The following is a 26,891-nucleotide window of genomic DNA, read 5'->3' as shown; positions in this document are numbered from 1 at the left end:
AGCTGCGGCGATTTATAAGCCCCTGTTGCTGCTGCTACTGCCCTGCTACCCGAGTCGGGCTGGTCCCGCTACCGTCGGTGGTTGTCGGGGAGCTAGCGGGGAGCTAGCTGCTGCAGCTCCGCGAGCGCTAGCTGCAGCTGCCACAAAAATTTGTCGCTGCACTGAGAACAAGTAAATAACAGTGTTGTCAGCGCTAGCTCCTCGCTCACCAGCTAGCGCTCGCCAGCTAGCACTCACCAGCTAGCGCTCGCCAGCTAGCGCTCGCTAGCTCGCTGCATCTACGACCCCTGCTGTCAGACCTGTTTTCCATCGCGCCTCCTCGCGATGTCTCTGCAACTGCTGCTAAATTTAGAATCGGAAAAATCCACAAATTAGCCGCACCGATATTTAAGCCGCATGGGTCAAAGTCTAGGAAAGAAGTAGCGGCTTATAACCCAAATTTGACGGTACTTGAGAATGGGAACATACTTCAGGAGGAGACAGGGTTGGATGTAATATAGTTGTTTGGCCAAGTGCAGAACAATTATTTGTGAAAAGCGACCTGTGTTCACTGTATGAATTACGTCTATTAAATGGACGTTTCTGAACGCCAAATATGTTTCATGAATACGTCTCCTGTCCCGCTGGCAGGAAACACTCAGGGCCTCGTGATGAGGTTTAGGCAACACAACTTCCTGGTTCAGGTTAGAAAAAAGACAATGGTTTGTGTTCAATAATAATAATAATAATATCATATTCAGGCATCACAAGCTGCCTCAAAGTCCCAGCTGAACACAGCTGTTACAGCAGTCGCTACTACACTGAGGTGATGTGCATGATGCTTCACGTCCCATTAAAAAGTGTTGTAGTTGTAGTTTTTAGTCTGTTTCTTTTTGAAGGCTTTTGACTTATTTTTGGGAGGACTGAGGAAAAAGAGAAACCTCTGTCCTCTCTCTTTGTTTCACATTAATGGCAACCTTGAAGTCAGTTTTTGTTTGGCGGGCAGCTTCATCCCTCAGCACGGCTCGGTGGTTTAGAGATGTCATAAAACCAAGAAACAGACTGACAGTCATTTAAACTCGTGCTCTCCGTTTCCTTAACTGAAACCAGCTCTGAGAAACAGAAGGGCAGCAGATGAAAACATAAAGTGTCTGGCCGAGAGCAGGGAGATGTCGAGGTTATTTAGAGACAGTAGTCGGCCCGCGGCGGAACAACACACACCTCACGGTCATGTGACCACAGCACACAGACATGAAACAGAGGAAGAGACTTTTCTTGTCGTAGAAAATGTTGTCCGAACCATTGATACAGAACCATACAAAAGGAAGATTTTTTTTTTTCATATATATTTTCTTCTTCTGTAGTATAAGAACATATTCTTAAATAATAGACGAATAAAACACAACGCTATTACAATTCTTTCTATGATACACAATTACTGGTAAATGACTTCCACCACCTTGAGACAAACATACATTTTAAAATTGTAAAGTGCATGGAGGAGCGATGGATAAAAGAGAACACAAATGTTTGTATTTACATTAATGGTTATGAAAAGCAGTCGATATCCCATCACCACTGAAAGAAACACTCTTCTCTAGAGAACACCTGTTCCGTGTGAAAGAGTGCACACCTGTACACGCTTTTAATGTCAAATGAAGAATAATCTAAACCTGCTCCGCTGCAACATTTGAATTATGCATGTGTCACAGACCTTATTATACTGCATACATTTTTAAACTGTTAACAATTCCATTGCTAGATTAACCTGCAGCTATATCAACTGAAATTAATATAGGAATATGCAACATACAAGGTCTTAAAACTAGATATCGATGTACATGTTACCATAATAAAGCAGGACATCAACGTTATATTGTTTTAGTAATGCCTTTTTCTGAATAAATTTGAATTTGTCCAAACCACAATGTTTTCTGCCATTGATTTAAAAAAACAAAAACGCTAAGCAATGTCCTGAAACAGCTGGTCACTGGGGTTTTTAACAAGTGTCACTCAAACAGGGAGAAAGAGAGCATTTGTTTGGGACTATTTTCAGCGGCGGATTGATCCACATTTCTTTCTCTGGTGAATATTTGCGCCAGCAGCAGGGTGTGTGTGCGATTGAGGAACATGTCACCCGGATGGCGCAACAATGGAGCTGTACAGAGGAAGCAGATATTTTAAGCACTGGGTTTTATTCAGTTCTGATTTGTTGATAGTGAGAGAAAGATAATGTCTCTCTCTTTGAAACGGGTCTGCACACCACACTGTTGTGGCAAACACACAACGTAGCATGGACCCAATGCACAGTCGCCTCTGAATAAAGAGTGGAAACGAAGAGTGGCGAAGTGGTCCGGAGGGTCTTGAAGGCAGATGAAGGCCACATTGTGTCCGAGTAAAGAAAAAGAAGAAGACTTGTAGCGAGACCGGGACTGGGAGATTTGTCCAATCCATATTTACTGTAACAACGGCCTTATCCTGGCTGGAAACAGCAAGGAACGCTAGACACAACAGTGATAGCATTAGACCAACTCGTGTGTGTGTGTGTGTGTGTGTGTGTGTGTGTGTGTGTGTGTGTGTGTCTAGCCAGTCTGGTATATCTTCAAATGAGATCAGTGCTTATTGACTGAACTCTCTTATCTCTAATCTGTGGGGTAAATTGCCTCGGTTGCTGCTTCTCTTCTCGCTCCCCTTTCTTCCTGCGCTACTGACTCCCCTCTTTACGATCCCATCAGACACAGCAGGCACAGATGCTATTTACTGGTGGGGAGTTTGCGTGTGTGTGACTGGATGAGAGCGAGTGAGATTGGTGTGTAAGCGAATGCTTGGGTGTATTAGGGAGCGTTGTCGGTGCTCTTAACGTGTCTCCTGAGCATGTGTGTGTGTGTGTGTGTGTGTGTGTGTGTGTGTTCATCTGCCCTTATATCTGGCTGATAACAGACGTGATGTTAAAGATTCACTTTGGTTTGGAGTTTGGTTATTTATAGCGTCCAATAACACACCGGGATTTCCTCCCAGGAAATTGACATATTGTAAAATAATTATTAGAATTGTTGTATTCTTGCTGTTCCTGTTTCTGCTCTAACATGACTGACGTGAGAGTCTGCTGTAGCGACATCAATAAACACATTTTGAGTCACACTCTTCTAAATGTTGCATCTGAATGATACTCAGTTTTTGCTCTTATTTGCAGTCAGCAGTAATTTGGTGAGTAAAGGAACCAACGATGACTCGCCCTGAGTCCTGCATCACTAACGATAACGTGATTTAATGGTGTGGAGTTGATGCTATTAATGCCACACTGGGGAGTTTCTGGCCACGTTTTGATAAGCAGGCTCCCATTTGGTATACACCTATACACACTAACTCAGATTGACTCACATTGCCTTTTAGAGAACTTCCAAAACTGGGCATCTCAACTATTTCTGGCGCATGATCTCATCTATCAATTGTTAAAATCCCTGTCGTTAGAGATTAATCCTCGTGTCATGTGAATTTCAGTGGCACATATTGCTCTATTCTACTGCCAAGATAGTATTAAAAACCATCAAAATGCCAAACAATTATTGTTATCCGTCTTAGTAACGTTATGAATCTCCTGCATCCTGAGCCCAGCTGGTCCTGAGAGCAGAGGGTGTAAACCCTCACGACCGGTTACATTACGGTGAGCTGGGCTTTTGATGCAGGTTGGAGGTTATTAGGTTGAGCAGACTTATCAAGCTGCTTCTCTACACCAGCCTGACAACCTCATTAAAACACACTATACCTGGGAGGGGGGTCACCTTGAGAGTCAATCTCCCGGCAGAGAATGAGAGGAAAAACGGACAGAAAAACTAGTCCTGACTGCAGATGATACTAAAGACTTTTAAACTGCAACGCCTGACCTGAGCATCTATCCTCTGGCTTCACTGCTCTGTTTGGTGCTTCTCTCTCTTTTTTATTGCTCTTGAATTAGAAGGTGACAACTCATCCCCCTGAAAACTAATCAAACTGAAGCCATTGAGAGATCTTGTGTTTGCATTGAGGATCCCATATTTCCTCTTTTTACTTGACACCCAATACGATGGTCTGAGGTCGTTTTTTTGTGGGTGAAGGGGAACATCACAGATCGTTGTCTGCCTCCGACCTGTTCCCTCAGAGAGAAGACAGGGAGCAATTGATGCTACGCTACGCTAGGGTTTCCATTTCAGCCAATCTATAGCACACCACTCAAACACTGTGGTGACACTCCTGCATTAGATCTGTCTCAATAACAACACAACCAACTTGCCTGCAGGTACCCGGCATGAAAGGTAGTTGGCGGGCGTTATTTTGTAAAAATCGGTTCTGTTTGTAGAACATGTTAGCCGGATCGTGCTGGATGATAAATATAGGCTATTAAAAAAAGTGAATATCATCAATATTATGAAAATGAGCAAAAGATACCAATTCAAATAATATTTCCTGAAATCCCCTTTTATTTTAAAATGTATTATCTTGGTTTCACATTTCCTGAACACCAGACAGGTGAACAGTATTTGCATTTTATTTATTTTTTGCCTTTATTAGAGGGTCAAGAATGAAAAAGGCAACCAGGAAACAGCTGTTTTCAGGAAGTAGTCTGAATCACACTAAGAGGGAATGACACTGAGCAGCAGTGTCTTTACGTATCGGTTTAAATCTACAAACTATATTCTACTTTATTCTATATTTCTCAGTATTTTAGTAACATGTCAGCTCTTGTTTTCAGATGGGGAGACAATGTACAGTTATGGCACATTTGGTCAAAATTCCTGTGTTGAATTTAATTGCTTTAAAATTCTGTGTCAGAACCTTGTAGACAAGATTGAGACTCGTGTGTAAAGGTTGTGGGAAGTCAACTGACTATTAAAAGAGAAATGTATTTGATCAATCTGAGATGAACATAACCGATCATAACCACTGTTATAACAGCTTCCATGTCCACTGAAACAAAGCACATTTAATATAATGGCTCTTTGTCCCTGGTGGTCAAAATGCGACAAATGCAACTTTAAAATGGCATGACTATGTGTGTGTGTGAGTGTTACAACTATTCAAGAGGATCACGACCTCCCATCTGTTCACCAAGGGGTCAAACATACTTGTCAGTTTTCCTACATATGCATATTGAGCAAATACAGGATTATTGCTTCGCGCGAGCAGGACGTGACGAGACATGAAACAGAAATAATGTGCTTTTCTCCTTTAAAGCCATTCAGCAGTAATGGGATACCTCCTGCCTCTGGCGCTGCGCCAACGATCAATGGGCTCTAACACAATGCGGCCTATTTTTTGCAATGGCTGTCATAGCTCTCTCTTCACAGCCGGCTAATACATCACTTCCTGCATTTAGATTCAGTAATACATCACGCTCCTCCTCTCACCTTCTGGGTTTCACAATGCATCACTTCCTGGTATTCGTTGCAGTTTCACCCCCTTTGGGCTGAGCGGCTCTGAATCCCATTACGGCGGTCTGAAACCCAGCTCCCTCATTGGCTCACTTAGATGGGGCGCAACGGCTGTTTCATTTACTTAATAAATCCAATCTGAAATGTGTTGCTCAAACCGGAATTGCTGAACATTAGTGTGTTTAATGTAAATGGAGGGAAATGACTAATTGAAACAATAAAGGTAGGGGAATTAAATGAAATTAAAACTAGCGCAAAAGGCCACCCCGAAGGAGCTGAGTTGCGGACCGATAACTCGGAGAGGAAAAGAGTGAGACGGAGGGAGACCGAGAGCTTCCCCTTTCTACTCTTTCCCTCCTTGTCTTTTTTTTTACCACCACACACATGTCAATACAAATACATTCAAGTCAACACAGGGTAACAAAACGTTCTTTTCCAAAATAAGTACATTACATCAATAAATGACAATGTGGACACTCTGTCAATGGGGAAGCAACTTCAGAGTGATTCTGGAGTTTCAGGGTCACATGTGCCACCTGGAAGCATTTTGTTTTTAGTTTTCCGTGAAGAGGGTGAAGATGGTTATTTAGTCATTTCATTTGTTGCTGTTTTTTGTGTCTGTTTTGCGGGGAAGCAAAAGGGGGCGTGCCTCTCTCTTTTCTAGTAGGGAGTGAAGCGACTGCACCCTCCTCTGTAAAGGCTAGCCTGCAACATCAAAGATGAAAAAGCTCCAATCAGTATTCAACGTAGAACCTTTTGTAATATTAATATTGAAATGAACTTCTCTCTTTCCTCCAAAGAAACGTTCCTCCCTTTTCCCACTTGTCTCTGGTTTAATTGAGGACATCTTGTGCACAAGGTAGTTGGGGAATTTGTGAAGTGAAAGACGGGGAGACTGTGTGTGTGTGTGTGTGTGTGTGTGTGTGTGTGTGTGTGTGTGTGTCCTTGTTGCATGTACTTGAGCGTGGATTACTAAGTCAGTTTTTCGTTTTGATACTTGATAGTACCGTAAAAGTTGGGTTACACGCCGCTACTACCTTCGGTCAGTGTCCCCTTTTGCTCCCCGCTGTAGCCAGCTAGCGCTCATGCTAGTTCCCCGCTAACTTCCGCTAGCTCCCTGACAACCACCAAAGGTAGCGGGACCAGCCCCGGCTTGACACCCAACTTGGGCAGAGGGGACGCGGGCAGTCGCAGCAGCAGCGGGGAGCTAGCAGCAGGAGCGGGGAGCTAGCAGCAGCAGCAGGGAGCTAGCAGCAGCAGCGGGTGGCTAGCAGCAGGAGCGGGGAGCTAGCAGCAGCAGCGGGGAGCTAGCAGCAGGAGCGGGGAGCTAGCAGCAGCAGCGGGGAGCTAGCAGCAGCAGCGGGGAGCTAGCAGCAGGAGCAGGGAGCTAGCAGCAGCAGCGGGTGGCTAGCAGCAGGAGCGGGGAGCTAGCAGCAGCAGCGGGGAGCTAGCGCTGCTCCTAGGCTTGTAACCCAACTTTTACGGTATTCAATAAATCGAACAAAAGGAACATGATTAAGTCACTGAATCACTAAGAGTTCCTGACATCCGTGTCCAGAACACGAGACAACCAGCCCTGCTATTCTGCTGCCCAAGGAAACACCTGAAGCTACATATTTAATAAAACACACAAGCTTTAATATCTCTGAAATGCAACACCGGTTGTAAAAACCACCAAGAGACACATTACAAGCTAAGTGAGCTGACACACCACTAGACATTTAACAAGCTCTGCAGTGAATCCACAACCAAATAATAACAATGCACAATCGCTCCATGAACCATCCTGGTTTGTCTTTCACTGCACACAGTAGATCAACCAGGTCATTAAATACATAGGAATTAAAGCAAAGTAGTTTTATTTCTAGAGACGTTCTGATATGTCCTGAAGATACAGATTCCGATACCTGAACTGGACGATATATTGGACGATACCAATCCAATACCAGTTTGTTAAAAACATGCCACACTTTTACTGGTGGGATTTTCTGGTGTAAAATAACATTTAAACCATATGATGATGGTGTATCTGATTAATAGAGGCATCTCCGGTAATTGGGATCAGAACAACCTTTTTTATTTAGACAAAACCCCGATGGTCGACTTCTTCTCTTTGTCTCTGTGTCGTTGAACAGAGACTCTCTCTCTCTCTCTCTCTCTCTCTCTCTCCATCTCTCTGTTCAGACCAACCTTTTTGCCAGACAAGAGCGCCAATATTACAATTATCCAATTCTTCACACCTCAGATTATGTTCAATGATTTCTCACCAAATGTCAACTTCTAAAAAATTCCTTCCAGAACAATAAAAAAATATAATATTTCGACAATATTTACAACTGGCATTGTTGTCGGATGAAGATCTATCTTATGTTAGTTCAGGATAGATCAACAAAAGACTATTGTGTCAAATAAGCTATAAAGGTATTGTTCCGATAAAGTAACTGAAAGGCTATACGTTAGCTTCACGTTAGCTAAAGGTCGTGGTTATGGCTAACTAAACAGGTGAGCATTACAACTGCAAGTCTGTGAGCCCATACTTCCCCTCTGCCACTTCCTGCATCGACAATGCATGTTAGCATTGGACGTAGCATTGTTTAACACCAGCCTCTTTATGGAAAACACCTGGAACCCGGAGCGTCACACCAACTCAGAGACCTGGTGAGCCGGTCCTGCAGCCACATGTCTGACAACAACAACTAGTCCAGAACGTGGCATGCAGTGTGCAGCCCAAGCTCATCAAACTGAACCAACATTTTATCTTCAGAACTTCCGACAAGAACCATACAAGGCAAGTGGATTCATTAGGATGTGAAATGATTCTCATCTGAAGAAAAAGTGTTATCCAACCAATAATTCTGCTTCATCAGTCACATCAGTATTACTTTGACCTGACAAGTGTGTTCTCGTTTGGGGCTTTAAGTGCAGAATGTGAGAAATGACAAGGTTTAAGATCAATGCAGTGTTATGTCTTCATTGTATTGAGAATTATGAATGCACATTGGTAGTGAGGGGTTTGGGTATGGGAGAGTGGGGAAAAAGGGAGGAGTAATTTGAAGACAAAAGAGAAGAACGTGACGAGTAAAAGGAGGAAAACAGAGGCCACTGTTTTAATTAAGTAAATGAAGAGGAAAAAATGTCGTAATTAATGAAGGCTTTTAGCTAGCAGCTGCACTAGGGGAGGAACGGGCGGTTTGGGGACACATGGAGGCGGTGGCCCTTTCCATCTCGGCCAGCACTCAGCATCGGTCCTCATGGACACCGAGCAGCGGCTCCGGCTGCAGCCGGTTTGCCGCTGATAACTTTAATTCTCCTACTTTTCCTTCTTTTGTGCTCTATCTTTCTCTCCTGCTGTAATCTCCCACGGCATGTCGAAGCGTTTACTAGATGGTCGTTAATCTTTGGAGGAAGTCCCTACCCACACCCACGAAAGAAAACAAATTGTACTCTCAGTTTCTTCCCCCATCTTCTGGGGTGCTCTATTTCTTTCTATGGAAAGATTTGTATTTTTTTCATCTTTGATGTTAGCTGCAAAGCTAGCTAAAAACAAACATTAACCATTCGACTCTCCCCCTTGCAAAATTTGAAGAGACTCTTTTCATTGGGGAGGAATTCTCCGTCTCGATTGGATTTCAAGCAAGGAGCTCACAGCCAATGAAATTGAATGGGGAGTTTGAGAATAAGGCAATGTCCCTTTTTCATTTACTGAAGTGGCAAAGATTCACATAAAACATTCAAATGGTCTCTCAGAGGGAAACACAGCTCACAGGAACAACAGGTCGAAGAGTAAAAATAGGTTGCTTCCAAAGATCTTCCTAGATTATTAACAAAGCCTGTCAGCAAGTTTGTACTGCTAGTAATTCAGTTAATATGAAGAGTTGAGTACACCGTAAAAACCTGTGAAATGAACGTCCATGTGTGCAGGATGCTGCACCCGCTCCGGTTCACCACACACACATCCAGTCAGCAGCTATAAACGGGGAACAGACTCACCATAGTGCCCACGCTGTATGTGGCTGCAGGACCAATCGTATGGTGATATGGGTCTGCTGTTGCATAGACTCTGCCATAACTACAGAGGAGAAAAGAGGCACAAACAGGGTTTACTGTGACAATATAACAGTCCGACAGCTTCTCCAAGATGTTCACCAGACAGACGAAGCACAACACAATCTACGGGTGTATTGCAAACATCAGGGCCTGCATTCATCACGCATGACAGTATCCTCCAGGGCAGCGGCTCTCCAGCTTTTCCAGTCGTGACCCCCCAGAATAATCAGGCTGGTGTCTCATAAACTGTCTGCACCTCCTTAGCCCCACATGTAGCGGTGATGCACTATACGCTGATTGTGAATTGATGCTTTTTGGTGCGTATGTGATACCTGTAAGTCCCACAGCTAAGCAAGTGGCCGTTTGTCCTGCGAAATGAGGAAATGAGCATGGCTTGATTAAGGGGCGCTGTCCGTGGAACTGAAACCGAGCCGATGAGATCAATAGACAGAACTTAGCCTGCTTGCTTGGTGTGGTAAATGGAACTTTCTCTTTCCTCCCATTGCAGCAATCCACAGAGTTGAATCAAACCAATCCATGAAATCTGTAAAATCTATTCTGAGGGAAATGATATCGCTGTTACAGCCATCTGTCGACGCACAGAAAGGATCTTGGGGCCAGTTTGAGGACCACAGCTCCAGGGTACTTAGATACTTCCTAATTGAGATAACGAGCCATTTCTGCATGACCTTGAATCGATGACCCTGCCATGTCCAAAAGGTATACGTTTAAAAATGTTTTAGTTTAGGTGGAGTTAGTTTTTTGCATTTTTTAAAAATCTCTTCACAGAATAACATTTATCATTAAAGTCAATATTAAAGGCAGGCTTGAATTTTTTAGAACAATAAGAACATTCCGGTTGCCTCACCTGGCTCAAAGGTGTCCTGTGGACATACATTTCGGACTACTTTTCGGACTACCGTAAAAGTCGGGTTATACGCCGCTACTACCTTCGGTCAGTGTCCCCTTTTGCTCCCCGCTGTAGCCAGCTGGCGCTCATGCTAGTTCCCCGCTAACTTCCGCTAGCTCCCCGCTAGCTCCCTGACAACCACCGAAGGTAGCGGGACCAGCCCCGGCTTGACACCCGACTTGGGCAGAGGGGACGTGGGCAGTAGCAGGAGCTAGCAGCAGCGCTAGCTAGCACTACTCCTAGCTTGCTACAGCGGGACACTGACCGGAGTTAAGAGCGGCTTGTAACCCGACTTTTACGGTAGTTTTCCACCCCTAGGACAATTTTTCAGACTATTTTTCTTTCTTTTCTTTCTTCTTACCGGTCACTCCACTGCACACTTCATATTGAAACACTCATGCCACTTTAACATACGCTTTAACTTTAACTTAAACACTCATGCCACTTTAACATACGCTTTAACTTTAAGTTAAACACACATGCCACTTTAACATACACTTACATTAACGTTATCTGTTTGCCTGAGCACTTTATCTTATACTTGATTTAAATATCATTGCACTGTTGTTGTCGTTGACTGTTGATTGTTTGTCTCGTCTAATGTATGCACCTTCCGCCAAGCAAAATCCCTCGTTTGTGTAAACATTCCTGGCAATAAACGGTTTCTGATTCTGATTCTGATTCTGATACATCACAAAGAAAAGACTATGGAAGACATTCTGAAATGTTATTTGGTGACCCAAATTACACCTCATGCGACCCACCTGTGGGTCCCCAACCCAGTGTTTTGGAATGACTCAAGTTCTGGGTGAAGTGCTTACGATTCAAAACATTATGAAATTACTTTTAATGCAATACTTATTGCAATTTTTAGAGTTCTATATTATGTTTCCAACATAGTTTGGACATATGCAATCCTGTATGTGTCTCCTGACTCCCAACAGTAGCGTAGCTTCGGCTCGGGAGGAAGTGTCCGTGTGCGAGGCCGTAGATTCATGATCAGAATGACATTTTGACTTATTCCCCAAACATAAAACTATATGGATTCTTTGAAGCAGTACAAATCAAAAGGGAATTTAATCAGTTGGGAAATACTCTGTTAATTGTTTCCTCCTTCCCCAACTCCAACCAGCCGACATAAACCTTGTGCATGTTGGCTTTGATGGAATAGGTTTGATAATGGATAGGGAGTGCCAACCAACCACAATGAGTATGCATGAGACACATAAGGTATTGGGTCGTCGATTTTAACTGGGGTCCGAAGGAGAGATCTATAATCATTTCCTCCTCTCACTCACGCTAAGAACTATCCTATGGGATGAAAATGCAATCGATGTGTCCCTATAAATGTACGTTGTAAAGGTGAGAGTGTGTGATTGCAATGATTTGTTTTACCCGTTTCAATTTATGAGAAAAAGGGGACAAGTGTTTTATCTTCCAGATGATGGGGAGGGATTGCAATAAAAGTAACGTCAGCCGAGGAGGAAAAAGAGAGAGAGAGAGAGGAAGATAAGAAAAGAAATGGGCAGAGTGATAAGAGGAGTAGAAATGAGATTATGAATACAGAGAAACATGATGTTGTGGTTGAGGCAGAGACAGACGGCATAGGGGGGAGAAAAGCAGATCTAGGAAAACATATCTAGAAGCAGGAAGCTAAAAGAAAGAAGGACATCATTTTGGAGAGAGATATAGCACATCCCCCCTTCTAGGCCTTCTTCCCCTTCTTCTTCCTCTCCTCCCCTCTCTGCCATCTCCCCCCGTATCTCTCTGTCTCCGGGGGCTTATATTCCAGCACTGGCTTGGAACTAATCCCCTCCCTCAATGCTCCTCTCCTCTCTCATTCCACCCCTCCATCCCTCTTTCTCTGATGCCACCAGACCGCTTTATTTATATTCCTCTCTCCCTGTCTGGTTTGTTTATTCTCCCCGAAGAGTAAAGGGAAGCCAGCGTAGGTCTGGAGGGCAAAGATAAGGCTGCGGGGTTCGCTGCTGTGTGTGAGACTGTGTGGTACAGAGGAGCCCCGAGGAAAGGACGCTAGTGGAGCGTACAAGGAAGGAAGGAAGGAGGTGTCTAGGGCTGTAAATGAAGTCACGACTTTTCATGGTATAGATAAAAACAGGAGAAGAGAACAGTCCAGGTGCGACACACAGCAGAGTGTGCGGGTGAGCCCCTGACGCCGTGGGGTCTTGAGGGTTCCCCAGGGTTCCCCAGGGTTCCCCAGGGTTCCCCAGGGTTCCCCAGGGGCCTCCAGGCTAGTGGCTGTTCAAGGCTTGTGTCAGTGAGAGCAGGTCGAGGGGAATTTGATGGTCAATCCTGATTGCATTTCGCCTCTAACATGCTCCCAAGTGTAGACAGTGGCAGCCGAATGTGTGACTGTGTGTGTGTGTATGTGTGTGTGTGTGTGTGTGTGCATCCTCTAGAGAGACAGAATAGAGGCAGGGTCTCTCGGTCCCCAGCACATCCACTCTGTATAAGGCCCCTCTCATCCCACAATGAATGAATATAACTCCCCTCAGCTCCACCTCACACCTCACCGCCTGGGCTTCCCTTTAAATCAGGAGCGCTTCAAAAATAGAACGAGAGAGACACAGTACAAGCTGTGTGTGTGTGTGGGAGGGTGAATAACGGCGAGAGAGAGGGAATGTGTGAGAGGAGGAAAGTAAGGGAGTGATATAAGCGTGGTGGAGAGAGAGAGACGTGCCCCCTCACCTGCTCTCTGCTGTTCATAATCCTCTGAGGCAGCCTCAGATAAATCTAACATTATCGGCCTGCAGGCTCCTGCAGCGGCCGCTTCTTATCGGCCTGACAAGCTCAATCTGCCTAAGATGAGCTCCCCAAGCACGTCACACACGCACACACACATATACACACACACACAGACACACACCTGCACACATTACATTGAGTATTTTGTGCTATTTTGGTGTTTCATATGTAAGTTGCTACTAATAAATAAATAAAGTATAAATCTATCTATCTTTTACGGATCCCAACTTAAGAGCAATAAATACATTGTTATGGATCAGAACTGGTTTTTTAACAGCCATAGTTCCCTGCAGGGTGTAACACATGACTCCTAACAGAGCACACACCAGTCCAATACATTTTAATTGGTTTCATATGAAAATGATACTTTAACACACCACATGCTCATGTGACAAAACCGTCGTACGCGGTAAAAACGTGATTGTTTACAGTGTAAACGGAAACCTTCAGGAGGAAGACGGCTGCCAACGTACCTGTCGCTGTACGCGGCGGCGGCGGTGCCGGCTGGCTGGGCGTATCGGTACGCTGCGTAGCCGCCCTGAGGAGAGACACAGCGTCAGTACACCGCACCCAACATGCAGGACAACAGCTGAGCCTCGCATCAGAGGCTCAGGACGCGGCATTCCCTTGATGGATCATAGTGAAAGACATTAAAAAACAGGAAATAGACTTTACTCACATATATTTCTGCTCCATAAAAGCCGTCCTGGTAGACCACACTGTTGATAGAAGACATTTTTTCAACATTGAAGTAAACTTAGTTGAACCCGTTGAAAACCATGTCTCACAGTAACTTTAACTTAACATGGCCTTTTTAAACGAGTCCAGCATCTGTGGCTCGAAGATGTGTGCGCTAAATGTGTTGTTACATCAGCTTCTGCCCAAGAATCACACTCTGTGTTTCTTTTCTCTTGTAATTGTGCTTCATTCCCAGAGAGAGAGAAGTAGGTCATGTGGTGGAAGAATGGAGAGTTTATCTTTGCTGTTGGATTGAATTATTCAGAAGTAAAGCTTCACTTATTTCTAGTATAGAGAGGGACTACCCAAAGCATTTGTAGCTAAGCGCTAGCTGGATATGCAAATTACTTCCTGGTTGAGAACAAATGTAGAAACAAGAGTAAACGAGAGCATTGAGGAGTTATGTGACACCCCCCGCAGGTTTTCCTATACATGCTCTGCTTTCTTAATAAATACAACATTAAAAGTAGTCTTCATTTTAAACTGTTGAATACAAAACAAAATAATGATTTTGCCCAGTTTCTCGTCTTCTAATTCTTTTCCCCCTCTCTCAGACATCTCTTCTCTCTCCATGCCTCCCCTTCACGTTCCCTAGCTCTCTCTCTCTCTCTCTCTCTCTCTCTCTCTACTGTGTGCAGGTCATAGCAGTCCATTCACAGCCGAATAAAGAATGACACGTTAGAAAAAAGAGAGACAAATTCATCCATTCTGGAATCAAAGAGCAATTTTCCGCTCTATTAGAAGGCGGCCTTTTTGTTTTCCACTCGCCGTTCTTCTGCTACTGCATGTGTGTGTTAGTGTGTGTGTGTGTGTGTGAGTATGTATTCAGTTGTGTGTTAGTGTGTGTGTGTGTGTGTGAGAGTATGTATTCAGTTGTGTGTTAGTGTGTGTGTGTGTGTGTGTGTGTGTGAGAGTATGTATTCAGTTGTGTGTTAGTGTGTGTGTGTGTGTGTGTGTGTGAGAGTATGTATTCAGTTGTGTGTGTGTGTGTGTGTGTGTGTGTGTGAGTATGTATTCAGTTGTGCGTTAGTGTGTGTGTGTGAGAGTATGTATTCAGTTGTGTGTTAGTGTGTGTGTGAGTATGTATTCAGTTGTGTGTTAGTGTGTGTGTGTGTGTGTGTGAGTATGTATTCAGTTGTGTGTTAGTGTGTGTGTGAGTATGCATTCAGTTGTGTGTTAGTGTGTGTGTGTGTGTGTGTGAGAGAGTATGTATTCAGTTGTGTGTTATTGTGTGTGTGTGTGTGAGTATGTATTCAGTTGTGTGTGTGAGTATGCATTCAGTTGTGTGTGTGTGTGTGTGAGCATGTATTCAGTTGTGTGTGTGAGTATGTATTCAGTTGTGTGTTAGTGTGTGTGTGTGTGTGTGTGTGTGTGAGAGTATGTATTCAGTTGTGTGTGTGCGTGTGTGTGTGTGTGTGTGTGCGTGTGTGTGTGTGTGTGAGAGTATGTATTCAGTTGTGTGTGTGCGTGTGTGTGTGTGTGTGTGCGTGTGTGTGTGTGTGTGAGAGTATGTATTCAGTTGTGCGTTAGTGTGTGTGTGTGAGAGTATGTATTCAGTTGGGTGTTAGTGTGTGTGTGAGTATGTATTCAGTTGTGTGTTAGTGTGTGTGTGTGTGTGTGTGTGTGTGTGTGTGTGTGAGAGTATGTATTCAGTTGTGCGTTAGTGTGTGTGTGTGAGAGTATGTATTCAGTTGGGTGTTAGTGTGTGTGTGAGTATGTATTCAGTTGTGTGTTAGTGTGTGTGTGTGTGTGTGTGTGTGTGTGTGAGAGAGTATGCATTCAGGTGTGTGTGTGTGTGTGTGTGTGTGAGAGAGTATGCATTCAGTTGTGTGTGTGTGTGTGTGTGTGTGTGTGTGTGAGTATGTATTCAGTTGTGTGTGTGTGTGTGTGAGTATGTATTCAGTTGTGTGTGTGAGTATGTATTCAGTTGTGTGTTAGTGTGTGTGTGTGTCTGTGTGTGTGTGTGTGTGTGTGTGTGCGCGTGTGTCTGTGTGTGTGTGTGTGTGTGTGTGTGTGTGTGTGTGTGTGTGCACGTTAGCCTCGCTGTTTGAGTAACGGTGGGTCTTGGAGACGTGTCATAAAGTGTTTATTTGATTACGTTTGTTTGTGTCAGTTGAGTGTGCGTGTGTGTGTGTGTGTAGGTGTGTGTGTGCATGTGTGTAGGTGTGTGTGTGCATGTGTGTAGGTGTGTGTGTGTGTGTGTAGGTGTGATGGCAGGCACTTACGCTCCATAGGCAGGGATGGGTGGAGGAGGAGGTGCAGCACGGAATGTGTTGTAGACGGCGCGACCCCTCCCTCTCAAATGGGCCCCTCTGTAGGCCACAGCTGCCCCTGTACTGGGGTACGGAAACCCTGTGACAGAGAGAGAGAGAGAGAGAGAGAGAGAGAGAGAGAGAGAGAGAGAGAGAGAGAGAGGTCAAAGAACAATAAGTTACAGCACTCAGGGCTCCAAGCTGTGATGGCGCCATGATTATCTCCAGCAGCACGGACTCCACTACTGCTCTACAGGTACACCTCTACATGTGTTGTGCAATCACACAATCACATGACTGATTGCTGCATTTGGATATGAGGGTGCTTTCAGTTTGATACATGCAGCAGCAGCTCACAGGCCTCTCCACGTCAGGGAGGAGGTGAGCTGGCAGTCACAGAGGCAAAGAGTCCTGCGTGGAGCTTTCGGCTCAGTGTTTGGCAGCAGGGACACAAAGCAGATGGCCTGTATTGTTTGGAGAGGCAGATTCCGCCTCAGGCCATCCTTCATCACACACACACACACACACACACACACACACACACACACACGGGTCACCCCTACAGGCACGGGGTGGCATGGTGATGTGATGTGAGCTGGTTTAGCTGAAGGTCCCTGTTCAACCTTCAGTCAACAGGGGAGCAAGGCCTTCACACACACACACACACACACACACACACACACACACACACACTAATTATCCACAGTGGTCCCTCTAAAAGGGTGGAGCATAGATCATCGCTCTGGATTCTGGCCCTGCATGTCTTTCTTCTTTTGTAGTGAGCGACAAAAGAAGAAAGACATGCAGATTACAGTAACACTACACATGCATCACTTAAAAAACGCTGAGGCGGCAAGTCAATATGTTGATCAGACACAAAATATGAAGTTAGTTAATAGGTGCTGAACCACGAGCACATTGTCGCCCTTTGAAAATGTAAAACAAACTTTTTAGACAATAACTACACTCAATTATCATTCACCTGCACCCAGAATGCACCTGTGAGAACACCTGGGACCAATGAGAGGGCTTAGAAATCAGGGGTTGAACCCCAAATAGGACTCAGGTTTGCTGTTTGATGTGATCATATCTATATTATATATATATATATATATATATATATATATATATATTATATATTTATATTTACTGCATGCTACACATGGAAATGGATATTTATTTAATTAGAGTTGATATAGTTTTGAATGAAGTGTTTGCTTTTGCGTGTAGAGTTCCAACAAAGAGGGTCTTAGTTTCAGAAACTCTACGAGCTCATCTACCTAAAAGTTGAATGGGAATAACATTTATTTTAATTTTATTTTAAGTATGGAGGGGTGTGATTGTTCAGGTTTTGTTTTGCTACCCTTTTTAATGGTGAATCTGTACCTCTAAGTATATTAGATATGCTTGTTTTATTGGTTTGAACCTTTTAGATGTGATGGACGTCCTGTATTTTTATACCCTATCAAAGTGTTTCTTGTAATAAATGATGTAATCTTGGTAATCCTTGGTCTCATTAAGCCATCCGCTGCCACACGTATCCGATAAACCACGAGCTCTTCAGTGGTTTTGAGCCGCTGTTAAAGGTGCAGTGCGGAGTATAATTTGAACCTGATCATGGCCTGCTGGTAAATGGTTCTCACATCGTTCCTGCTTCCTTCAGGATGACGATTCTGACTCGCTGTCCACTCCTGGTGCATTTTAATTAATAACCATATAGCTGTGGATGCTTGATCCCCATGTGACTCTACAGGCTTATCCACGCATCCACACAGTAACACAGCCTTGATATTGATTACGATGTTATTCTAGAGCGCGAGGTGCAGAAATGCAGAGAATGGAATGGATGAACTCCTTTCAAAATAAAATGGCCCGATATTAGTATTCCGTTGCAATTATGCAAAACGTAGCTGCTCCTGTTCGCAGTGGAGGTGTATAATCCATCACGCTGATGGATTACTGAATTAGAAGTCTTCAGAGTTGTTTTCTGTGCTGTTTGAAACTAAATTACGTGAATGAATGCCCACACTGGTTTTGTAGAAGAGATTAAACATTACTTCCATGTGGTGCCTTCAACATGATCCAACCTTTAGCTTGGCCCGGGTCAAACAAACACAGCACTCTCACCCAGGAGACTGCTGTTCGCTTCCCGCGTGGGACAAGTCAATGTTGACTTTAATTACTTCCGTAGCTTGAATGATGGGACAGACGCACTTGAAGTTTGTTACTAGCCAAGACGTTTTTGTTGAGTTTCAATTCATTTTGTGTGTTTAAAAGTGCAAGAATAACCAAAGAGATAACAAAAGAGTGCAGTTTAGGGACGCCAAGTTGAACATTGAGCTGAATTATAGACTGTATATAAGCAGTGGATGTAGTCATGGTGACGTCTCCTCGTTGGCTTGTGGACTTTTGTTTTGAAGCCTCAAGTTTGGTGATTTGGCCGTCGCCATCTTGGCTTTTAGCAATCAATGGACAGAAGGAAGAGTGACGTAGAGATGCTGTCGACCTGTCAATCACCTCGTAGCCCCGCCCTGCTTTATGGTCTGTTTGACTCTAAATGAGCATAATTTACTAAATGAACATCATGCTGTATTGAATAAGATTTGATTGAGACATGAACTCATGTTTACAATGTTTACTGAGGGAATAAATCAAGAGAGAATATACTAGAGACTTCTTCTAGAGGAGTCGCCTCCTGCTGGCCAGTAGAGAGAATGCACGCTTTAAGACACTTTTGCATTGGCTTTATTCTTCAGAATGGGAGGTTGCCACGTGGTTTAAAGCTAACTGGTGCTCTTTACAATCTGTTTGCATTGGGTGTCTGTCAGTATACTTAAAAGACTTAGACAGACTCAAAAGCAGCAAAGCATCTTGCCCACAGACACTTGTGTGTACGTAAGAGACAACGCATGAGAGGAGAGAGAGCCTTCTCCACTGATGACCTGTGGGCTGAAAGCTCAAACAGATGCCAGACCTCTGAGAGGCCCTGGATATGGATGACTACACCTACTGTCTGCAGCAGCAGAGAGACACACAACATGCTCCACTGTAAGTGCTAAGAGACAGAAACACTCTGTCTCTCTCTCCACCCCCCCGATCCATCTCTCTCTCTCTCTCTCTCTCTCTCTCTGTGTCGGGTGATGGAGATCCTCTGCCCTCTGCTGTGTCTGCCTCTTCCTACTCTAACTACTCAGACAGCATTAATATGCCACACAGCCAGCACATCGTCCATTGGTGATATATTCTGAGCAAAAGATCAATTTCCTCAAGTTGCCCCCACCTTCCCTCTCATTCTTAATATCAGACATCCATATATGCATTCCTCTTTGTGTGTGTGTGTGTGTGTGTGAGTGTGTGTGTGTATATGCATATGAGTGAGCATGAGGACATGTGTATGTGCATGTTGGTGCTGGTGTGACGTGTATGAGTGCGATCTGATGATGAGCTATGGCCTGTGCACGCTACAGCAGTGCTGTAATAACCCATGAATCATGGCCGGGCCTCCTCCTGACAGCCAGCAGGCCCATAAAACAAACAAACAACAGCACCCACCGTGACACACACGCGTGAAATACTACACGCATGGAATACTACACGCACACGCATGCGTGTCTTGTCTACTAATGCGCCGCTTGAGAATTAGTTGTGATGCGAGCTGCGGTCAGTTAAGAACAGAAGGGATTCAATTGTGTTATTTAGAAAAGCGACTCTAATTGAGTGATTTATTAATATGAATGTCTATGTGTGTGTGTGTGTGTGTGTGTGTGTGGGGACAGTGACAGAACAAGGCTTCATCGTTGTGCTTCTCGCTAATTGAGCTTCAAGTCGATCGTCTGAAGAATGGAGCGATGGAGAGGTTGAGAGATATTTAAGTGAATCACATTCTTCGCAGTGAGTACACACACTACAGTCTGACAACGATGACATCAGCTGGAGTGTCAGAATGAGTGGCAATAAAAGTTGAGGAACTTCAGAAATGGATGCAGAGGCTGTTGAGAAGCAGCCCTTATGAGACGAGGGAAGCCAAATTAAAGGCAATTTTACAGGAATGATTTTCCATAAAGATCACACTCATCCGGAGTTGAAGGGGTTTCAAATGACACGTCTGAGTCGGTCGGACGGGACGAGGCTCCAACGTTCTGTGCCACTGAAGCAAAAACTAGACAGAAATCCTTTTTTAAATGTTTTATGTGACGATATAAACTTCAACTGCACTCAGAATCTGCCGCTTTCGTAGTATTTGCATTCAAACTGAGGCTGAACTGACCCAGGGTCTTCTGGTCAAAACATATTGCTATATTGATTACAAATCTATCATGTCACATACTTTATAAATGCTACTGTCTATTGGAAGTATCAATACACATAGCAACCCGGAATCAGCCGGCGCCGACGCACCCGGATCCCGATGACTCGCTGAGAGCAGCTGGTGCGGAGCAAACACAGAGCAGGAGGCAGCTGTTTGCGTCACATGCACAGAGTAAACATTGACATTTTGTCATCGGGCCGTTAACCCGACGTCAGCCAAGTGGTTTTGTTCCCTGAACCTGACTTCCTGTGAGAAGGAGGTGAGTTTTGAAAACGCTTGTAACAAGCTGTTGGGTGTTCTGCTCCATCTGTGTGTTCGGGACTGAAGACACAACACATCATTGTTGTTCTTAGAGCTCAACACATATCTACGACGGGAGGAAGGTTCCCGATCGGTGCAAGACGTCATGAGAGCTTCTGTGATTGTGTGTTTGATGTGTTTAAGAGGTGACTCTCCGCAGACTTTTAGTAAAGTAACACGTTGTGTCTCTGGCTCTGCTCCTTTTTTGCAAAGAATGAATGTCCTGATTAATGATTTTACAGCCGGTGTGGAGTACATTTTTCCAACACCAGCGTACCGTAAAAGTCGGGTTACAAGCCGCTCCTACCTCCAGTCAGTGTCCCGCTGTCGCAAGCTAGGAGCTAGCTCCCCGCTCCTGCTGCTAGCTCCCCGCTCCTGCTGCTAGCTCCCCGCTCCTGCTGCTAGCTCCCCACTCCTGCTGCTAGCTTCCCGCTCCTGCTGCTAGCTCCCCGCTCCTGCTGCTAGCTCCCCACTCCTGCTGCTAGCTCCCCGCTCCTGCTGCTAGCTCCCCGCTCCTGCTGCTAGCTCCCCGCTCCTGCTGCTAGCTCCCCGCTCCTGCTGCTAGCTTCCCGCTCCTGCTGCTAGCTCCCCGCTCCTGCTGCTAGCTCCCCACTCCTGCTGCTAGCTTCCCGCTCCTGCTGCTAGCTCTCCGCCGCTGCTGCTACTGTCCGAGTCCAAGTCGGGTGTAGAGCCGGTGCTGGTCCCTAGCTTTGGTGGTTGTCGGGGAGCTAGTGGAGAGCTAGCGGAAGTTAGCGGAGAGCTACCGGAAGTTAGAGCGGTACTAGCATGAGCGCCAGCTGGCTACAGCGGGGAGCAAATGGGGACACTGACCGAATATAGTAGCGGCGTACAACTCGACTTTTACGGTATATATTGACACGCCGCCCTGACCAGGAACCCGAGGCTGGACGGGTTGCTTGCTTTTAGAGATCTGATCTGGCCCAGGACCGATGACGGTGTGCCAATATGACAAAGCCCAGAGTTGATCGGATGTCGCCCTTCCAACTTGCAAATTTTTCCGCATATGTTAAAAAGGCCCGAGCCGCTTGCCTTGTTACTTCCCTGCCTGCATTTTGCATTTTAATCGTATTTGTTGTGTTCTAGGGAGCGCTGCTCCGCCAAGCCCTGCACACACACATGCGCACACACACATGCGCACACACACATTTGTCCTGCTTTGCATATACTCAGTCTAGGACACAGTCAATCAATCAGTATTACATTTTCCTCATTGTCCTTCATGCCCATGCAGTCTATTTTACTCACACACACACATGCACACACAGTCTGGTCTCCATTCGCGTCACAGTTGCATACCATGTGTGTGTGTGTGTGTGTGTGTGTGTGTGTGTGTGTGTGTGTCTGGTTGTGTTGAGCTGGAACTCTTATTTATCTGACAGGACTTTATTAAAGCAGGACCCTTAGTAGAGAGAGACCTTTATTTCTGATTCTCCAGGTTATCTTTAATTGATTGTGTGTTACTTCTTGTTTTATGGAGTAAGACAGTCACCAGGTCGTCAACACTGACAGGAAGTCCCTTCAGGCCGCCCTCCAAAGCCAATCCCCCCAAATAACCCTGATAAGCAACGCGGCTGTTGTTAGACAGCGTGAGATCAGGTAGGCAAGTCATCAGAGACGGAATCATGAGAAAACATTTGACGGAAAAACAACTTTCCCTAAATCTGCAGTGACAACGTGTTGTGCTCTGCAGGCCCACTGACCCACACCTCCCACAGGCTAAATACACATGCTCACATAATCAAGGCAGAATTTACACTTTCAAACATGATGGATTTGGCTTTTTTTTTGTATGTAAATATAATTTCTCTGAGAAATCAACCTTCAACGCAGAAATCCGTTTACAGAGAAATCAGGTTATGGCAGGGAACCGGAGGATGTGTTGGCATGCCCTGTGGTAAAGTGGCTACTGTAAAGATAAGTCTACATGCAGCAGGTATCACAACGCTGAAGCCAGGGTTGCTAATCTTCTTCAAAACATTATTTCTTATTTTTCTCTTTAAATCTCAACGACAATCAATAAATCAAATACTCTGACGCGCAAAAAGAAACTAATCGGTGACTGTAGTCCAAATGAAGTGATTGGACGGCCTGCCTGTCTCTCTACCTCTCTACCTGTCTGTCTGCCTACCTACCTGTCTGACTACCTGTCTGCCTACCTACCTGTCTACCTACCTGCCTGTCTACCAGTCTGCCTACCTACCTGTCTATCTGCCTGTATACCCGTCTACCTGTCTGTTTGCCTACCTGCCTATACACCTGTCTACCTGTCTGTCTACCTGCCTGTCTATCTGTCTGTCTACCTGCCTGCCTACCTGTCTACTTGTCTACCTACATGTCTACCTACCTACCTGCCTGTCTGCCTGTCTACCTGTCTGTCTGCCTGCCTATCTGTCTACCTACCTACATGTCTGTCTACCTGTCTACCTGCCTGCCTACCTGCCTGTCTAACTGCCTGTCTACCTGCGTGTCTACTTGTCTGCCTACCTGCCTCTCTACCTGTCTGCCTGTCTACTTGTCTGTCTACCTGTCTGTCTGTCTACCTCTCTGTCTACCTACCTGTCTACCTGTCTGTCTACCTGTCTGTCTGTCTGTCTACCTGTCTGTCTACCTGTCTGTCTACCTGTCTGTCTACCTGCCTGTCTACCTGTCTGTCTACCTGCCTGTCTACCTGTCTGCCTGTCTACTAGCTAGTCTACCTGCCTGTCTACCTGTCTGTCTACCTGCCTGTCTACCTGTCTGCCTGTCTACTAGCTAGTCTACCTGTCTGCCTACCTGCCTCTCTACCTGTCTGTCTGTCTATCTGTCTACCTCTCTACCTGTCTGTCTGTCTACCTGTCTACCTGTCTGTCTGTCTATCTGTCTACCTCTCTACCTGTCTGTCTGTCTACCTGTCTACCTGTCTGTCTACCTGTCTGTCTGTCTACCTGTCTGCCTGTTTGTCTACCTGTCTGTCTGTCTACCTGTCTACCTGTCTGTCTGTCTATCTGTCTACCTGTCTGTCTGTCTATCTGTCTACCTGTCTACCTGTCTGTCTGTCTATCTGTCTACCTGTCTGTCTGTCTATCTGTCTACCTGTCTGCCTGTTTGTCTACCTGTCCACTTCTTCTGGCCGTAGTATTTATGCCGAGAGCAGATGAGAGCAGTGACCAATGGAGACGATGGACAGACACACACAGGACTGTGACCCAGTAGAGCGCTGTTCATGTCCCGCGTGAAGCCCAAACCCAACGAGCTGACCTATGTTAGCGTATTATTGGGATGTACATGTACGAGTACTCATCTTAAGCCAGAATACGATCTTTGTTGCGTCTCAATCAACAACAATACGTCTCCCTTTCACAACATGGTTGGTACAGTTTGGCCCAGCTGGAGCCATAACTTCACATTATTGGCCGATACCAATCGAAAAAGGCGATTCGATGGCTTCGTCTTTCCTTTGAGAGTTCATGAGTCCATGTGTAACTATGAGCGTCTGCTTGTTTTGGTGCATACCTGAGCGTGAATGCAGCAGACGCACTGTACCTCTATGCTGACATGGTAGCGTGTGAGTGTGTGAGTGTGTGAGCATGGGCGTGTATGCATGTGGGGGTCATCCGTCATTCTTCTGAATGGGATTTGCGCACAATAAACCTGTAGCCGAGCCCGGCAATGGAGATGGAGTGCACTGTCAGCCGGGCAGGATTTATGGAGGCCGATTCAGCTGATGGGTGCTGGGAAAGCCGTCTGATAAAGGGTGATTAATCGCCCTTACATCCCCCTTTACATCCTGCTTTACTCCCTCCCCAAACTAGATTAAATGCACTCATAATTATTCCAGAAGAAATCCCAATCCCACGCACTTTCACTTACAGGCGGGATTTCTTTTCTTTTTTATAGAGAGAGAATGCAGGAAGGCATGCAGGGTGGAGGGGTGGATATGATCTGCACTGTGAATTTATGGGTGAATGAATGCGAGCAGACCTGAGCCACACGAAAGATTCATATAATGAGAAAAAGGTATGAACAAATAGAAAAATGTAGAGGGCAGACGCGATAACGGCATGGCTGATTTTCCTTATTTTCTGTCGTGTAGTTTTCCTGCCTTTCCATCCATCCCCCCCTTCCTCCTGGGAGCGAGGGAGGCATATGGTGTCGCTTAGGCTTGGCAAACTTTAAGATCACTCCGTGTATTAGCATCACATAAATTAGCAAGACAGACTGAGCGTGTATGAGTGGGTTTTCTAATACTGCTATAATGCATATGAGCTGGTGCAGCTCAGCTACTGGAAGTCACTGTGAGCGCCTCGACGAGAGACACCAAGATGGGAGTCACAGCTACATGTCTGAGGAATTAGTACCGTAAAAGTCGGGTTACAAGCCGCTACTACGTTCGGTCAGTGTCCCCTTTTGCTCCCCGCTGTATCCAGCTGGCGCTCATGCTAGTTGCCCGCTAACTTCCGCTAGCTCTCCGCTAGCTCTCCACTAGCTCCCCGACAACCACCGAAGGTAGCGGGACCAGCCCCGGCTCTACACCCGACTCGGGCAGAGGGGACGCGGCCAGTAGCAGGAGCTAGCAGCAGGAGCGGGGAGCTAGCAGGAGCGCTAGCTAGCACTGCTACTAGCTTGCACTGCTACTAGCTTGCACTGCTACTAGCTTGCTACAGCGGGACACTGACCGGAGGTAGGAGCGGCTTGTAACCCGACTTTTACGGTAATGCTCGAGGTTAAGGTTCAGTGTAATTATAGACGCTAGCTACACCGTGCATGTTAGTGAGCTTTAACACACATTGAGCTGGAGTGTGTGTCTGGAGAATGCAAAGGAAAGTGGTCTTTCCTGAACTTGTAATATTGTTGATTCTCAGCTCAACAGGTTTACTTAAAAAGGCCTCTTGCTACTAACTCATTTGGGGATAGTTCTTAAATCACTTAAACACCTTTGACATGAGCTCTCTGAATTTGCTGAAATGTTCTTCACTGTTCAGACCTTCACTTCCTCTCTGGGCCTTAACTGTGGCTCAGCGTCAATGCATTTGGTGTATGTTTGGGTATGAATGGTTAGATAAAGTGTGTGAATGGAGGATGACATGTAGTGTTAACGCACTTTGAGTGCTCGTACAGACCATTTTAAACACATTTAGCTGGAAGTCAAACTCAGAATGTTTTGCTTTGCCGCTTTCCCATCATTTTATCAGTGCATGACGTCAGCGCCCAACTACAGCAAGTATGGACGAATGCAAAAACCAGCATAAGAGAAATGTTGAAACACAACTAAATGTTAAGTTTGGGCAACAAAACTACTTGGTTAGGTTTAGTAAAAAACATCATGGTACGTCTGAAAATGAATGCAACAAACGTACTTAAAATATCGTAAAATATTGTTTTAGATGTGAAGCATGATCGACTAATTGCCCCGGCTCAGGAACTAGTGTGCACGTTTGTTGAATGGTCGCAATAACTAGTAAATAATCACAAAACTAAGTAGGCCTGTGTGCACAGTGAGAATATCTAAAAGCTGCAAACATCAGAAGCGTATAAAACGATATCACACCAGCTATCGTCTCACTAAGTGTACGTAAGTGGGTCACGATCATATTATTCATATCAAGTTGTTTTCCTTCTAGCTTTAAGGTGGTTAACATATTGTGTCAATATAAAGTACCAGATGTGTGAGAGAGCAGAATAAAATGTCCCGTGTCTTCGTAGTCTTATGCGTGTAGTGCTGTCCATGCTTTAGTGACTTTGTTTAGCCCTCATTATGACCTCACCACTGAAGCATACTTTCTCATAAACAGTTCGTATGGAGCGTTGACCATCATGCACCGCCGACCTCTGTGACTTCCCCGGGCCAATGTTGTCCATAGTGGCAGCGGTGCAAATAAATGAGATGCTAAATTATGTCAACATATTTCATGCTCATGTCTCGTGGGGCCACTGGCTCTCGGAGCCCGGGACTTACGGCCCCGGTAACCGTTAAGGTGCCGCTGACTGTGAGTTTAAGTTTAGGAGGATAGAGAATGAACGTAGTAAAAAGTTCGACAGTAGTGCTGTAAAGGAATGCGCTGTGGGACAGATGGAGCAATTTTTGTTTTGTTTGCACCTTTAAAGACATGCCATATGAATATGTAAATATACCTCAACATAAACCTTCACCATAAAGACAAAACCACACACACACACACACA

The 26,891-nt window shown here is 45.2% G+C and overlaps 1 protein-coding gene across 1 annotated transcript in view; it reads right to left on the bottom strand.

The window, feature by feature from the left end:
* Positions 1-6,047: 6,047 nt before the first annotated feature.
* rbfox3a (RNA binding fox-1 homolog 3a) overlaps positions 6,048-26,891 on the bottom strand; it is a gene marked incomplete at its 3' end in the record, with an annotated part of 258,770 nt that continues 237,926 nt past the window's right edge. Inside the window, exons 9-13 of the mRNA XM_079235870.1 lie at positions 16,074-16,200; positions 13,790-13,829; positions 13,584-13,648; positions 9,378-9,456; positions 6,048-6,092 (exon numbers count right to left, since the gene is read on the bottom strand). Of these exons, the coding sequence (XP_079091996.1) occupies positions 6,048-6,092; positions 9,378-9,456; positions 13,584-13,648; positions 13,790-13,829; positions 16,074-16,200 (356 nt within the window). The remainder of the gene's footprint in view (positions 6,093-9,377; positions 9,457-13,583; positions 13,649-13,789; positions 13,830-16,073; positions 16,201-26,891) is intronic.

This window comes from Taurulus bubalis, assembly GCF_910589615.1.
Source record: "Taurulus bubalis genome assembly, chromosome: 2".
Lineage (NCBI taxonomy): Eukaryota > Metazoa > Chordata > Actinopteri > Perciformes > Cottidae > Taurulus > Taurulus bubalis.
This window is presented reverse-complemented; position numbering and strand designations above follow the sequence as displayed.